Source organism: Equus przewalskii, chromosome 17 (genome assembly GCF_037783145.1).
Source record: "Equus przewalskii isolate Varuska chromosome 17, EquPr2, whole genome shotgun sequence".
Lineage (NCBI taxonomy): Eukaryota > Metazoa > Chordata > Mammalia > Perissodactyla > Equidae > Equus > Equus przewalskii.
In genome coordinates, this window is record NC_091847.1 from 49,039,422 (window position 1) to 49,054,900 (window position 15,479).

Sequence of the window (15,479 nt, forward strand, 5' to 3'; positions counted from 1 at the left end):
CTAGGAGCTCTAGCACTCTAGTGTTAAAAGTGTTGGGAAGATCAACTTTATTTATTTAGTAGCAGCAGCATTAGCTTGTTTGTATAATTTCTGTACCGCTTTTAATGTTTCCTGAGTGGATTATCAAATGGGATCTGTTGGGTTTGGATCTACTGTATCTTGAATTAAGTAAACATATGTTAATAACTTAAAATTCTCAAAAAATAAATAAAGCTTTATTTTTAGTTAGCTATATGAGATGATTTTCTTGACAGATTCCCAAATGTAATTCTTGCTTGCCCACAATGCACTGGTTTAAATGGAAGAAACTAGTGGGATAGGTGGAAGACAGAATATTTAATTAGAATAAACAGTAACTGACCTAGTAATAAGAGTCAGAGTAGAGTGTAGTTCAATGGTCTGGACTGAGGATTCTGGAGGAGCTGATGGCTCTAGTTAGGGGGGTGTTGTGTGGAGTAGGAAGAATCCCAGAACAGAAAAACTGGGGTTTGGTCCTGATTCTGCCATTTCTTAGCAATATGAGCTTGGCCAAATAAATAAGCTAAGACTCAATTTCCTCATCTGGAAAATAGGGCTTGTAATGGTCTTTCATGCAATAACCCACCAGGCTAGAAATTTCTTTAGATCTCTTTGTATATAATAAAGGTCAGTGTATATGTAAATTGGTGTTTTTAATATTTAAACTAGCCCATTTAGGAGGGCTCAGGTTAGGCCTTATTAGCCAATTTGGGTTAGGTGATGAGAACTATGCTTCCATATATTTTCAGAGGCTTTACAATGAAATTATAATTATTTGGAGAAAGAAGCCTGTGTGTGTGTGTGTACGTGTACATATGTATGCACATATACACTTTCACACTTTTTTCTTTATTCTTTATTGTTCAAATTTTTTGCAGCATATATATATATTACTTTATTAATTACGTACCAATAAGTATTTTCATTTTGAAGAAAATCATTAAATTATGTGCTAAGTTCTGCTTTTGCAGAAACTTGCTATTACTTTTACTTAGAATTTTTTCTTGCCATAATCCTTTTAATTTTATCATTTTGAATCACTTTAGAGTAAATGATTGATCAAAAAGATGAATCTCAAAGCCAAATAGAAAAGAAAAATAACTTAATCAAAATATAACTCAGACTTAAGAGCAAAATAATTTTGAGGGAAGGTGAGATCTAATAAAGGAGAGAAACAGTGAGGTATCTCTTTCTTGCAGTCAGAATAATATTTCATTTCTAGAAAAAAAATCTTCTTTGTAAAAAGGCTCTGAACTGGACTGAATCTCTGTCGTGTTTTTGTTAGTGATTGTGAGATTTTATTTCTACATTAATACTTTTGTGTACAGTCATGTGTCACTTGATGAGGATATATTCTGAGAAATGCAACATAAAGTGAACATCATGTAGAACTTTATGTGAATATATTTAAATTTGTTTATACTTCTTTAAAATTAATTGTATTTTGTCTTTTTTTTTTTTAAGAGTTCTTGTCTCTTGGCAGTATCAATTGGCTGGGAAGGAGGTGTTTATGTGCAGACCTGTGGCCACACATTACATATAGATTGTCATAAATCTTACATGGAATCATTACGGGTAAGTTGACTGAAACATTTTCATGAAAGTGTACGTATCTTTCCAGGTAGTAAATGTTTTTACAGTGTATACATGCCAGTTCATCTTGGGTGACTTTGATTGTCATTTGAGCTATCGAGCCTCATAATTCCTTGGCCTCTTCAACTTCAAGGATTTAATTTCTTTTTAAATTTATTTTATTTCAGTAACATTGAATTATAACATTATATAACTTTCAGATGTACATTGTAATATATTTCAAATTCTGTGTAGATTACATCATGTTCACCACCCAAAGACTAATTAAAATCCATCACCACACCAGTGTGCTTAATCACCCTTTCACCCTCCCCCCTCCCCTCTGGTAACCACCAATCCAGTCTCTGTTGCTATGTGTTTGTTTGTCGTTGTTTTTGTCTTCTACTTATGAGTGAGATCATATGGTATTTGACTTTCTCCCTCTGACTTACTTCACTTAGCATAATACCCTCAACGTCCATCTGTGTTTTCATAAATGGCGGGACTTCATCATTTCTTATGACTGAGTAGTAGTCCATTATGTATATACCACATCTTCTTTATCCATTCGTCCCTTGGTGGGCACCTAGGTTGCTTCCAAGTCTTGGCTATTGTGTATAATGCTGCAGTGAACATAGGGGTGCATGTATCTTTATGCATTAGTGTTTTCTAGTTCTTTGAATAAATATCCAGCAGTGGAATAGCTGGATCATATGGTAGATCTATTCTTAATTTTCTGAGGAAACTCCATACTGTTTTTCATAGTGGCTGCACCAGTTTACACTCCCACCAGCAGTTTACAAGGGTTGCCTTCTCTCCACGTCCTCTTCAACACTTATTTCCTGTCTTGTTAATTATAGCTATTCTGACCAGAGTGAGGTGATATCTCATTGTAGTTTTGATTTGCATTTCCCTGATAGTTAATGATGTTGAACATGTTTTCATGGGCCTGTTGGCCATCTGTATATCTTCTTTGGAGAAATCTCTGTTCAGATTGTTTGCCCATTTGTTAATTGGGTTGATGGTTTTTTTGTTGTTGAGATGTATGTGCTCTTTATGTATTTTGGATATTAACCCCTTATCTGATATATGGTTTGCAAATATCTTCTTCCAATTGTTAGGCTGTCTTTTTCATTTTGTTGATGGTTTCCTTTGCTGTGCAGAAGCTCTTTAGTTTGACGTAGTGCCATTTGTTTCTTTTTTCTTTTGTTTCCCTTGCCCAGTCACACATGGTACTTGAAAATATGCTTCTAAGACTGATGTCAAAGAATGTACTGCCTATGTTTTCTTCTAGAAGTTTCATGGTTTCAGGTCTTACATTCAAGTCTTTAATCCATTTTGAGTTGATTTTTGTGGATGGTGTAAGGTAATGGTCTACTTTCATTCTTTTACATGTGGCTGTCCACTTTTCCCAACACCATTTATTAAGAGACTCTTCTTTCTCCATTGTATGCTCTTGGCTCTCTTGCCGAAAATTAGCTGTCCATATATGTGTGGGTTTATTTCTGGGCTCTCAATTCTGTCCCATTGATCTGTGTGTCTGTTTTTGTGCCAGTACTGTACTGTTTTGGTTACTATAGATTTGTAGTATATTTTGAAATCAGGGAGTGTGACACCTCCAGCTTTGTTCTTTTTCCTCAGGATTCCTTTGGCTATTTGGAATCTTTTCTTGTTCCATATAAATTTTAGGATTCTTTGTTGTATTTCTGTGAAAAATGTTGTTGGGACTTCGATCGGGATTGCATTGAATCTATAGATTTCTTTAGGAAGTATGGACATTTTAACTATGTTAATTCTTCCAATCCAAGAGCACAGAATATCTTTCCATTTCTTTCTGTCTTCTTCAATTTCTTTAAACAATGTTTTATAGTTTTTGGTGTACAGATCTTTCACCTCTTTGGTTAAGTTTATCCCCAGGCATTTTATTCTTTTTATTGCAGTTGTAAATGGGATTGTATTCTTAATTTCTCTTTCTGCTACTTTGTTGTTAGTATGTAGAAACACAGCTGATTTTTATATGTTGATTTTGTATCCTGTGACTTGACTGTATTCATTTATTATTTCTAAAAGTTTTTTAGCGTCTTCTTTAGGGTTTTCTATATATAAAATCATGTTGTCTGCACATAGTGACAGTTTCACTTCTTCTTTTCCAATTTAGATCCCTCTTATTTCTTTTTCTTGCCTGATTGCACTGGCTAGGACTTCCAATATTATGTTAAATAAGAGTGGTGAAAGTGGGCATCCTTGTCTGGTTCCTGTTCTTAGAGGGATAGCTTTCAGTTTTTCTCCACTGAGAATGATGTTAGCTGTGGGTTTGTCATATATTGCCTTTATTATGTTGAGGTATTTTCCTTCTATACCCATTTTATTTAGAGTTTTTATCATAAATGGTTGCTGTATCTTGTCAGATGCTTTCTCTGTATCTATTGAGATGATCATGTGATTTTTATTCTTCATTTTGTTAATGTGGTGTATCATGTTGATTGATTTGTGGATGTTGAACCATCCCTGCATCCCTGGAATAAAACCCACTTGATCATCATGTGTGATCTTTTTAATGTGTTGTTGTATTCTATTTGCTAGTATTTTGTTGAGGATTTTTGCATCCTCGTTCATCAGTAATACTGACCTGTTATTTTCTTTTTTTGTGTTGCCCTTGTCTGGTTTGGGTATCAGGATAATGTTGGCTTTGTAGAAGGAGTTAGGAAGCTTCCCTTCCTCTTCAGTTTTTTGGAAGAATTTGAGAAGGATAGGTATTAACTCTTCTTTGAATGTTGGGTAGAATTCACCAGGGAAGCCATCTGGTCCTGGACTTTTATTTTTTGGGAGGTTTTTGATTACTGTTTCGATCTCTTTACTGGTGATTGGTCTATTCAAATTCTCTACATCTTCTTGATCCAGTTTTGGAAGGTTGTCTGGTTCTAAGTATTTATCCATTTTTTCTAGATTATCAAATTTGTTGGCATATAGCTTTTCATAGTATTCTCTTTAATCTTTTGTATTTCTGAGGTGTCCATTCTTATTTCCCCTCTTTCATTCTGATTTTATTTGTTTGAGCCTTCTCTCTTTTTTTCTTGGTGAGTCTAGCCAAAGGTTTGCCAATTTTCTTTATGTTTTCAAAGAACCAGTGTTTGGTTTCATTAATTTTTCTTTTTTTTTTTTTAGTGTCTATTTTGTTTATTTCTGCTCTGATTTTTATTATTTCTTTCCTTCTGCTGATTTGGGGCTTTGTTTGTTCTTTTTTTGTTCCAGTTCCTTTAGGTGCATTAAAGTCCCCTATTATTATTGTGTTACTATTTCTCCTTTTACGTCTGTTAATAATTGCTTTATATATTTAGGTGCTCCTATTTTGGGTGCATAGATACTTATAAGTGTTATATCCTCTTGTTGGATCGTTCCCTTTATCATTCTGTAGTGCCCTTCTTTGTCTCGTTACAGTTTTTGTTTTAAAGTCTATTTTGTCTGATACAAGTATTGCAACCCCTGCTTCCTGTTCTTTGCCATTTGCATGGAGTATCTTTTTCCATCCTTTCACTTTCAGTTTGTGAGTGTCTTTAGGTCTGAAGTGTGTCTCTTGTATGCAGCATATATATGGGTCTTATTTTTTTTATCCAATTGGCCACCCTATGCCTTTTGATTGGAGCGTTTAGTCCATTGACATTTAAAGTAGCCATTGACAAAAATGTATTTATTGCCATTTTGTTACTTTTTTTGCATGTTTTAGTAGTTCTTCTCTGAATCTTTATTCTTCTCTTGCTCTCTTTATTTGTGGTTTGATGGCTTTCTTTAGTAATATGTTTGATTTCTTTCCTCTTACTCATTAGTTTACTTATCATAGGTTTCTGGTTTGTGGTTATCACGAGGTTCCTATATAATATTCTATATATCTAGCAACCTATATTGAGTTGATAGTCTCTTTAGCTTGACCTCTTTCTAAAAGCTCTACTCTTTTACTACCCTCTTCCCACATTTTATTTTATTTTTCAAAGATTGGCACCTGAGCTAGCATCTGTTGCCAATTTTCTTTTTTTTTTCTTTTTCCCCGAAGCTCCCCAGTACATAGTTGTATATTCTACTTGTAGGTCCTTCTGGTTGTGCTATGTGGGATGCTGCCTCAGTGTGGCCTGATGAATGGTGCCATGTCTGTGCCCAGGATCCGAACCAGCAAAACCCTGGGGCCGGCTCCACATTGTATCTTTTTGAAATCATATCTGATCTCTTGTTTTGTGTGTGTCTATCCATTACCCTCTTATCATTGAAACAGGTAGTTTTAGTACTTTTGTCTTTTAACCTTCATATTATCTTCATAGGTGGTTGATCTGCTACCTTTACTGTATTTTTGCCTTTACCAGGGATTTTATTGCTTGCTTTTTTTAGGTAATTTTCTTATTCCTATTTGTGGTCTTCTCTTTCCCACTTAAATAAGTCCCTTTAGCATTTCTTGTATAACTGGTTTCTTGGTGATAAACTTTAATTTTTGCTTCTCTGGGAAGCTCTTTATCTCTCCTTCCATTTTGAATGATAACCTTGCTGGATAAAGTATTCTTGGCTGTAGGTTTTTTCCTTTTGGCACTTTAAATATGTTGTGCCACTCTCTTCTAGCCTGTTGGGTTTTGGCTGAGAAGTCCACCGATAGCCTTATGTGCTTTCCTTTGTATGTCACTTGTTGCCTTTCTCTTGCCGCTCTTAGGATTCTCTCTTTATCTTTAATTTTGGATGTTTCAATTATAATGTGTCTCTGTGTGGGCATTTTGGTGTTCATCTTGTTTGGTGCTTTCTGTGCTTCCTCTACTTGGATGTCTGTTTCCTTCCTTAGGTTAGGAAAGTTTTCAGCTATTATTTCTTCAAATGGATTCTCTGCCCTTTGTCTCTCTCTTCTCCTTCTGGGACACCTATAATACGAATGTTAGTGCACTTGATATTGTCCCAGATTTCCCTTAGACTGTTCTCATTCTGTCTAATTCTTTTTTCTTTTATCTGTTCAACTTGGGTGATTTCCTCTAGCCTTTCTTTCAGCTCACTGATCCATTCTTCTGTATCATCTACTCTGCTATTGAGTCCCTGTAGTGAATTTTTCATTTCCAATATTGTATTATTCATTTCTCATTGGTTCTTTTTTATATTTTCCAATTCTTTTTTCTCACTGTGTTCATCCAGTCTTCTCCCAATATCAGTGAGTATCCTTACGAGTTTTTGTTTGAACTCTTTGTCAGGTAAGTCACTTATTTCTATTTCACATAGTTCTTTTTCTGGGGTTTTGTCCTCTTCCCTTGCTTGGAATGTATCCCTTTGCCTCCTCATTATGCCTCTTTCTCTTTGCTTATATCTGTCTATTAGGTGAGTTAGCCATGTCTCCTGATCTTGGAGAAGTGGCCTTATGTAAGAGATGCCTTTTGAGGCCCAGCGGTGTGCTTCCCTCTTGTCATCAGTTCAGATGATCCAGGAGTGACCCCTGTGTGGGCTACTTGTGTCCTTCTGCTGTGGCAGGGTCTCTCTTACTGCAGGTACCCAGGAAGTCTAGTCTTTCCCTCCCTGGCCAGCTGTTTGTATATCGGGTTTGGGGAACCCCAGCACCGTTGGCTACAAGGTCTAACAGCCCACTCCTGTGGCAGTTTTCCTGATAATTGAATAGGTACCCAGTGTTGCTCGTTGCTAGGCTCAGGGGTTTACAATTGCTGTAGGCCTCAAGCCTGCAAGGCTGTTGTCAGCTCTCTTAGGATTGCAGCTGACTGAGGCTGGCCCTAGGCATGGGAGTACCCAGTTGTTGCAGGCTTTGGAAGGTGGTGCCCCGATCCTCTTTGTGGCTATTTATGAAGCACAGGTCTTCTACTACTGATAAGTCCCACCCTCACAGGTCCACACACACTGTCAACACAGCCCTGGTCTGTTCACGCTTCCCAACCCCCTGGAGTATACCCAGTCGCCCCACTGCAGAGGCCCCCACCTCTCCACCCATGCCCCACACAGTTCACCTAGTCCTCACACAGGCCCTGCCCCACAGAGGCAGACACACTCGCCTGCCTGCAGAACATCAATCCACCCAGTCTTGGCAGGCCAACAAGTAGCCTGAGGGCTTGCTGTTTCGTGGGGCCGGTCCCTAGGGCGCTGGCTACCCTGGCTAAACTGGATTAAATCTTCACTCTAGTGGGTGTGGAGACCCCTGGTCTCTCAGGCCAGGGGAAGAACTTCAATTGTGTCTGCCAGTACTAGGTCACAACAGTGGCCGCCACCAGTGTCTCAGTTTCTGAAGAGGTCTCACCTCTCACTGAGATGCACCCAGAACCTACCAGGTGAGTCTCTTTTCACCAGAGGAAAAGAACCTTCTTTCTGGTGATTTTAGGTTGCTCTCTGAGATGGGTGAATTTGTGCATGGGCCCTTTAGGAGCTGGGTATTTTCAACTTTCGTCTGATAGCTTTTCTGGGGTTATCCCTGTTGCAGTTAATAGCCAGTGAAGCCAAATATTAGGACACTCATCTCAGTTGTGCTGAGTCTGAAGGATGCTTATAGTGGTAATGTCCCCCTGCTAAGGTCCCCAGTTCTCCAGGGAGGGCTGCATACCTTAGGGTGGCTCCTGCCTGGCCAGCTGTGAAGGTCTGCAGCTCGCAAAGGTGGCTTCTTTCTTTCCAGAAGGAATTTCTCCCTCTTCCACCTCAGTCAGGACTGTTCCTTATTGTGGGGCTTCTTTTTATCCAGTTTTCAGTTTTCAGTCTGCTTATACTGCCATCTGGACGAGATCTCCAGGGATTTAATTTCTTTACTTCGCATCAGCAACTGACTTCTGTGGCTGTAATTTTAGACATTGCTCCTCTAGCTCTGAAATAGTAGCTTTAATATCCTCTCATATCATCTCTTTTATATGATTATTCTTCATATTCTCTTATTTTCATTCTCATTAGTGTGTTTTGCTTCTGATGTTAAGATCGCTAATCCTTTAACCCCTTAGCATTTTTCCTAGTGCATTAGCACTTCCTAGCCGCACCTTCTTGTACTATGCCCATTCTACTTTTAATACCAGTCTTTCTTTTTGGTGAGGAAGATTCACCCTTGGCCTAACATCCATTGCTGATCTTTCTCTTTTTTTGCTTGAGGAAGATTAGCCCTGAGCTAATATCTGTGTTAGTCTTCCTCTGTTTTGTATGTGGGTCGCTGTCTCAGCATGACTGACGAGTGGTGTAGGTTCTCACCTGGGATCCGAACCCATGAACCTGGGCTGCGAAAGCAGAGCACACCAAACTCAACTGCTGTGCCACAGGGCCGGCCCCAATACCAGTCATTTAATTTTAGACCCAGGCAGCTGACCTTGCTAGAAAAATCATACAACTAAGTGAACTGGTGGTTCCACAAATTTTTGGTTTCCTATAATAGTGGCTTAGACTAGGGTTGTGGACTGTAGATATTACTTATCAATTCATACAACTGTCTTTGATCATTTTCTACTTTTTGAGGGAGTATTCCTCTTGTTTAGAAATAATTTTTGCAGCTCTACTCTAGTATTCTTTTTCTCCCATCACCTCAGGGGCCTTGATCTGTCAGTAAATAACCTCTTTTTCTTCTGTATCTTCAGTTTTTCTGCCTGTTCTGTCCCTTCTTTTCAGTTCTTAAAGATGCTCAAGTATCTGCCGTTCAAAATTCCTTCCCTTGACCTTCCATTCCCCTGTAGCTGCAGTCTTTCCCTTTCTCTCGGCTCAACATGATAGCATCGTCTACTCTCTATTCCCAAATTCCTAACTCAGAAGTGGTGGATCTCTCTCTCTTCCTTTTCCTTACTCTCACATCCAGTCACTTCCTAAATTCTGTTGAGTCCATCTCCTAAATCTCACTTGAATATGTTCTGCCTTTATTATTCCCACTTCTCCTTCTTTCTGTATGCCTTCATCTCTCATCTTGACTACTGTAGTTTCTTTCTTATCAATTTCCTTACTCCAAGTCTAGTTTATTTACTGTATTGATCCTTCTAAAATGTAAATCTGATCACATATATTATTGGCTTAAAAATCCTTTACTGACTTTTTCCTGGTGGGGTAAAGTTTATTCTTTTCAGAATGGTATTCAAGGCATTCCATGATCTGGGCTCACCTGTTGCTTTAGCTTTATCTTCCATCAATTCAGCATTAATAGGCTAATTAATAGTTCCTTAAGCACATTATACAATTTTTATACTTCTGTATTCAGTCATTCTTTCAACAAATATGTTTTCAGTGCTACAGTGTTCCAGATACTGTGATAGACGTTGAGGACACAACAGTGAATAAGGCGCAGTTCCTTTCCTCAAGGAGCTTATTGTGCATTGCGTGAGATAGAGAAATAAATAAACAGTTGCAGTAAATGTGCTAAGTGTTATGAGGTATATGCAGGGTCTTATTGGAGCATCTGCCAAATGCCAGAACATTTGATGAAGTAAGGTGCTTGAATGATCAGAGATAAGACTGGAGAAGTAATTAGGGGTCATATCATAAAGGGCCTGATGGGGAATTTGGGCTTGAGACAGATTAGTCCATTAAAACCATTAAAGAGTCTTAAGCAAAGATGTGTGACATGTTCAGAAAGGTCATTGTGGCAGTTGTGTAGATTGTAAGGGATTGTTGTGGGATTGCAAGAAAGTAAGAAAGAATGGGATGATATTATTTAGGAGGTAAGAGATGATAGTGGCTTGGGCTTAGTGATGGCAGTGGAGATGGAGAAGAAGTTAGAGATCTGAAATAGATTCAGAAGAAGGGTCTTCTGGACTTGTGAGAGATTGCGTGTGGAGCATGGTGGGGAGGAAGGAATCAAGGTGGGGGATGATGGTGATCTCTGAAAGATTTTGATTGGGAGTAAGAGTATTACATTAGGTAGCAACAGTTTAGTTGGGAGACTAGTTAGGAGATATTAGCAAAGAGGGAGAAGGAAGAAAGTGGATGGAAGGACTGATGGGACTTCTTAATTAGATATTTGGGATGGGAGAAGGCAGGAAGCTGAAGGAGCTGCCATGACTGTCTTTTTTTCTGAGCCAGGAGGTGTAACTTTATGTTCCTAGAGTAAAGGAGGCAGGGCTGGGGTAGGTGAAGGGACTTGACAGCTGGGGAGGTGGTTTGGAATTGGGTGAGAGAGTGCTTCATAAGATGTTGGAGAAAGATTGCCAGGCAGTATCGAGGGCTCAGTTGAGGTTGGAAACAGTCTGTAGCAAGAAGTTATTTTAGTTTTCTCGAACAGCACTCAGTTTGAGTGCAGAATTGGAGAAGTCATGCGTTAGATTAATTTAGTATGAAGGTTTTGTTAGGTGTGTATGATGGAAGGACATATGGAGGGGAATGAGAAGTATTGGCTTGAGAGTTTTTGAACTGGTAAATCATGATGTGTAGTCAGGATAGGAAAGGCGTGATAAACTGGGAGAAAAAGAAGGGAGTAAAGGAGATGGGAGTTTGTAGTCACCATGTAAGATGTTTGACAGTTTTCAGATATGTACAATTTTGGGTCATTACACAAGGATGTAGTCATGGTTACAGATGCTGGAGTAGAGTGGAGGTCAAAGCCATGGGAGCTGATGAGGTCAAGGAGCTGCGGGACTAAGATATAACATTGGTTGTCCACATGCATACTGAAGTTGCGTAGGAGGATGGCAGGACTTGGAGCAATGAGGAAAGCTGATCTAGGTACCAAAATCTTCAGTGACTCTAACTAAATCTTTCCCTTATCCATTAAACCTAAACAAACCCAATGCATAAACTCCAATCAGTTGTGTTCAGCAGTTAGACACCTTAAAAAGACACAGCACATTTTTTAGGCTTAATTTACTCTCAAAAAGCTATCTTTCGGACATTAAAGAACATGGACCCTGGGAGAATCTTCCCAGTAGTCACTCACAGATTATGAAAAGAGGAGCATGGGGTAAGAGGAAGGTGACCCATTGTAACATGGCCTGCTTTTTGAGTTGTGCTTTGTCTTAAATCCACATTTCAAATTGGTTACATCATTTGAATGTTTCACTTAAGCAATTCGTTGGTGATGGCAAGTGTTGCATGATTGCCATGACATAAGAAGTGATTTGATAAGCTTCAACAGTTAAATTAGAGATTTTCTTTATGCTTTTATGACGTTTATTAGAGATGTCTTTTTTTATATGGCTCATTTATTTACTGTAAAATGTACTGGTGTAAATTTTTTCTTCTGTAAAGATGTGCATCATACATCTGTATGTTTATTTCATCTTTTAGAATGACCAGGTTCTTCAGGGCTTCTCAGTGGACAAAGGAGAATTCACGTGTCCTCTCTGTAGGCAGTTTGCTAACAGTGTTCTTCCTTGTTATCCTGGAAGCAATGTGGAAAATAACCTTTGGCAACGTCCTAGTAACAAAAACATACAAGATCTCATAAAGGAAGTGGAGGAGCTGCAGGGACGACCGGGAGCTTTCCCAGTAAGCATCAGTGTAAGGCAGCAATATCCTGGCTAACTCAGCTCTGCTTTTCAGCTTTCATTTTTGTTCTGTTTCTAAATTACTCTGGACCTTTATACGTTTAGTAGAAATTGCTTTTGGAGGTTTTTCTCTTCTGTTTGTGGTTATTAAAAACAAAAATGAGAGTAATAGAACAAATTATGCCAAAGGCTATACTTTTCCTTAGTCTAAATTGTCATAGTTTTAATATATATCTTCCAGATCATGAAATCTTGTAAAGTTAGATATGATTAGACTCTTTTAAGATGTTAAATATTTAAAAACAAAGCCAAACAAACAAATTATATATATGTCTCTTGCAACATAAAGTCCAATCTAATCATTAAAAAATATGCCCATCAGGTATATTAGAATTAAGAAGATATATTTACACATACACACACAAATGTGTGTGTAAATATTTAATTACACATACATAAAATGTGTATTAGAGAAAGAAAATATTGTATACTTGATTGAACCATTCATCAATAAGTCAGTCTGTTTTACTGTGGGATTTTGGTGTCCGTGAACCCATCTTTTATCCCATCCAGTAGAATTTATTTGATTTAAATTCTTAAATATTTCACCTTCATTGTAGATTTAATGATATGGTCCCAAAGGGAAGTGACAGCTGTGCCTAGTTTATGCAGTAAATTTATGATGAATATGAATATTTGACTTTTGAAACAGAAATTCATAGTTTAAACCTGCTCAGAAAGATTTTCTAGTTGAAGACTAATTTTAGAATCTATGTGTTTTTTTCTTTGTAAATTCAAATTTTTATGTGTTTAAAATTTGCTGAAAGTAAGGGACATCAATATTAGTCTTTGAAAAAAATGAACTTAAATGAAGGTCAGGTTTTTAGTCAACATGGAAAGTATTCTAAAATATTATTTTAATGATATCCAGTCATTTGTTTAGAATATAGTTTGTGTGGTTAATTCATGGTTGGATTATAGTATTACCAATCACAATATAGAATTAGAATAAAAGATCCCTAAAATAAGAGAAAATATTTTTTGATCTGTTTTATCTTTGTGCACTAAGTATATTTATAGTGGATAGCTAATGTACATCTGTTTTGACTTTGTAACTTTAATTTCCCAGTGTGTTCATGTGATAAACATTGTAGTGTTAGACTATTATTAGAGGAAATGAATATAAATAAACTTTATAGGTATGTTTGCATTTTTTACAGTCAGAAACCAACTTAAGTAAAGAAATGGAATCTGTAATGAAAGATATAAAAAATACCACTCAGAAGAAATATAGAGACTATAGCAAGACTCCGGGCTCACCAGACAATGATTTTCTCTTTATGTATTCTGTTGCTAGGTAGGTATATATGATATATACTTTTATATTTACTTATCATTAATGGTTCTATTTTATTTATTGTCATTTGTATTTATTTGAACTAAGGCTGCATATTTTTAATGTTGATTGAAATTATAGCTAGTCTTAGAACCTCCTAGAAGGCTATAAATGTGTAGTTTTTCTTTGTTTTCTGTAGAGTTTTCTTTTTAATGAAATATTTGGATAACTGTCACTAAGCATTATAGGATATGTGGGGAAAGTATATTATTAACATTTTGGGACAGATAGGTACCTCAAAGCATGTATTATATATGAAGGTTCTTAAGAAATCACTGTTCAAGTTCTGTCAAAAAGTGATAATACCGAGAACTAAAACATTGTAATACGTTAAACACTTTTAATTTATAGAAAAAAACAGTAAGAAGAATTTGTTTTGTGAAAGATCTAGTAATATCCTATAAGAATACAGAAGGTTTAGAAAATCAGATAAGAGAGAGGAAGCAAGAGATCAGGCATGCTCTAAGTCTCTGTTACTAGCTAGCAGGGGGCTCAAGAAAACAGTTACAGGTAAATATCTCTCATCTTACACATTAGCTGGGGTTAGTCTAATTGACTGAGTAGGTGTCCAATACCTAAGGAATAGTTCCAAATAGGAACTTCAGAAAACTTAATTGAATGAAAATGGAGAACGATAAAACAAGTAACTAGAGGAGAAGCAGGCACAGTTAGAAACTTGTCAGCACATTCTGGCCAGCCCTGGTGGTCTAGTGGTTAAGACTCAGCACTCTCACTGCTGCTGCCCTGGTTGTTTCCTGGTCAGGGAACCATACCACCTGTCTGTCGGTTGTCGTACTATAGTAGCTGCCTGTTGCTGTGATGCTGAAAGCTAGGCTGCCAGTATTTCAAATACCAACAAATGTCACCCATGGTGGACGGGTTTCAGCAGAGCTTCCAAACTAAGGCAAACTAGGAAGAAGGACCTGGTCACCCACTTCTGAAAAAATTGGCTATGAAAACCCTGTGAATAGCAGCAGAGCATTGTCTGCCATAGTGCCAGAAGGTGCGAAGATGGAAAAAAAAGACCAGGCAGGGTTCTGCTCTGCTGTGCATAGGGTCGCTAGGAGTTCGAATTGACTCCATAGCACCAACAACAAAAACACATTCTACCAGAACTAGTACTGTAGACCCCTGGATATTTCTAGAAGCATACTTAGTATTTTATCCAAATAGTATTGTAATAGATAAGATTTTGAGAGATAATGTGACTTGAAGTCATGCACATTAGTGGCAGAGTAGAGCTAGAACTCAGACCTCTTGAGTCAAGTTCTAGTGTTCTTTCAATTACTAGTCTCCTTTTCCTTTCCTATGTTCAACTTTCATAGGTATATGTATATGTACATGCATGCAGTTCATTATGGCCATTCTCTGCCCTGTTCCTGGAGCAGAGCAGAGCAAAAGAGTAAATGAATTATATGTAGTGTTTAGAACAGAAAAAGAGCCAGATAGAAAGTTGCAGCGAGCATGTTAGAGCTTAAGATAAGGAAACATTAGTCTTTGGTCTGAGACTGCAGTTGCTGGACCTGGATTGATGTAAAAGGATCTAATGGATTGGGAAGTAACTTTCTAGTCTGTACCTTCCTAGACTATTTCTGTTATTTATCCAGAATGCTTTGGGGGAAAGATATAACAGTTAATTTAACATTTTGTTTCTGGAGAGTTGCCAGTTGTTCCATATTTGCAGTAGAATATGCTTTATGTGAAAACTAAATTGAACATAATTTAATTTTGCCAAAGTTTCAAGTTTTACAAAACTTCTGTACAATATCGTGATAGTAATGTTGTAGAAGATTGTAGAAGGGATGAATTTAGACCAATTCAGTTATACACATGCACACACATGCGTATATTTATGTTGCTTATATATTTATGTCTTTGATTTTATTAGGGTTGACTTTATAAGAGAATCCTGGTTGAATGGGGATGATTTATACATAGAATTTTGCTGTACTCTGATAAATCAAATAATTTGACTTAAATTTAGTTTAGTGGAAGTTTTAGATTTCTGTTTACTGGTTTAAATATATAAATAACTTATAGAATAAATAAGTGAGATGGGATACTCCCATGAAAATGGAAAACTTTTTGGATAAACGTAT

At 37.2% G+C, this 15,479-nt stretch overlaps 1 protein-coding gene across 9 annotated transcripts in view; it reads left to right on the forward strand.

Moving 5' to 3' along the window:
* The window catches only part of UBR3 (ubiquitin protein ligase E3 component n-recognin 3), a 219,536-nt gene that overhangs the window by 140,050 nt on the left and 64,007 nt on the right, over window positions 1-15,479 (forward strand). For 6 of the 9 annotated variants that reach the window (XM_070580101.1, XM_070580104.1, XM_070580108.1 and 3 more), the window contains 3 exons: window positions 1,483-1,593; window positions 11,785-11,997; window positions 13,205-13,341. In XM_070580101.1, coding sequence (XP_070436202.1) covers window positions 1,483-1,593; window positions 11,785-11,997; window positions 13,205-13,341 — 461 coding nt within the window. The remainder of the gene's footprint in view (window positions 1-1,482; window positions 1,594-11,784; window positions 11,998-13,204; window positions 13,342-15,479) is intronic. The other 3 variants (XM_070580103.1, XM_070580106.1, XM_070580109.1) reach the window with 1 other exon arrangement.